This window comes from Eimeria mitis, genomic scaffold, assembly GCF_000499745.2.
Source record: "Eimeria mitis Houghton genomic scaffold, Emh_scaff621, whole genome shotgun sequence".
NCBI lineage: Eukaryota > Apicomplexa > Conoidasida > Eucoccidiorida > Eimeriidae > Eimeria > Eimeria mitis.
In genome coordinates, this window is record NW_013574408.1 from 1,095 (window position 1) to 1,568 (window position 474).

At 58.9% G+C, this 474-nt stretch overlaps 1 protein-coding gene across 1 annotated transcript in view; it reads left to right on the top strand.

The window, feature by feature from the left end:
- Window positions 1–265: 265 nt before the first annotated feature.
- The window catches only part of EMH_0018000 (uncharacterized protein), a gene marked incomplete at both ends in the record, with an annotated part of 917 nt that continues 708 nt past the window's right edge, over window positions 266–474 (top strand). Inside the window, one exon of the mRNA XM_013501038.1 lies at window positions 266–338. Coding sequence (XP_013356492.1) covers window positions 266–338 — 73 coding nt within the window. The remainder of the gene's footprint in view (window positions 339–474) is intronic.

A 474-nucleotide genomic window follows, 5' to 3' on the forward strand; every position in this document is an offset into this window, starting at 1 on the left:
GTGCAACACTTGGGACAGGGCGAGTGTGGTTAGTGAGTCTGTGTGCGTGCGCCGTTGCATTGGCGCCCAAGGCGCAAAGGCGAACGAGGAATGCGAGTTGCTCCAGCAGAATGTAGAGCGGTGGTCGGGACGTCCGTTCGCGTGGGGGTGTTTTTGTCGAAGGGGTGGGAAGCAGCGGTATGCGCAGGGGTAGCACTGTGCGGACTGCAGAGCGTGCGTTCGGTTGTTGCAAGAACAGCCTGTACAGCGACGCGCTGGTGCAGGCATGGCTGAGAGCCTGAGTGAAGGCGTTGCGAGAGGCGTGGTGCACCTGCACGCTGGTCATAATTTGCAATTTGGTAGGTAGTTGCGGCATGTTCTGTCCATGCAGCAAGTGAGTTGGGCTCGACAAGAAGTACCTGTGAGTACACCGCATCTGCGCTCGGTTGAGCAGGCTGGCTTGTATCGCTGGCCTTCGTGCCTGGAGATCTGCTA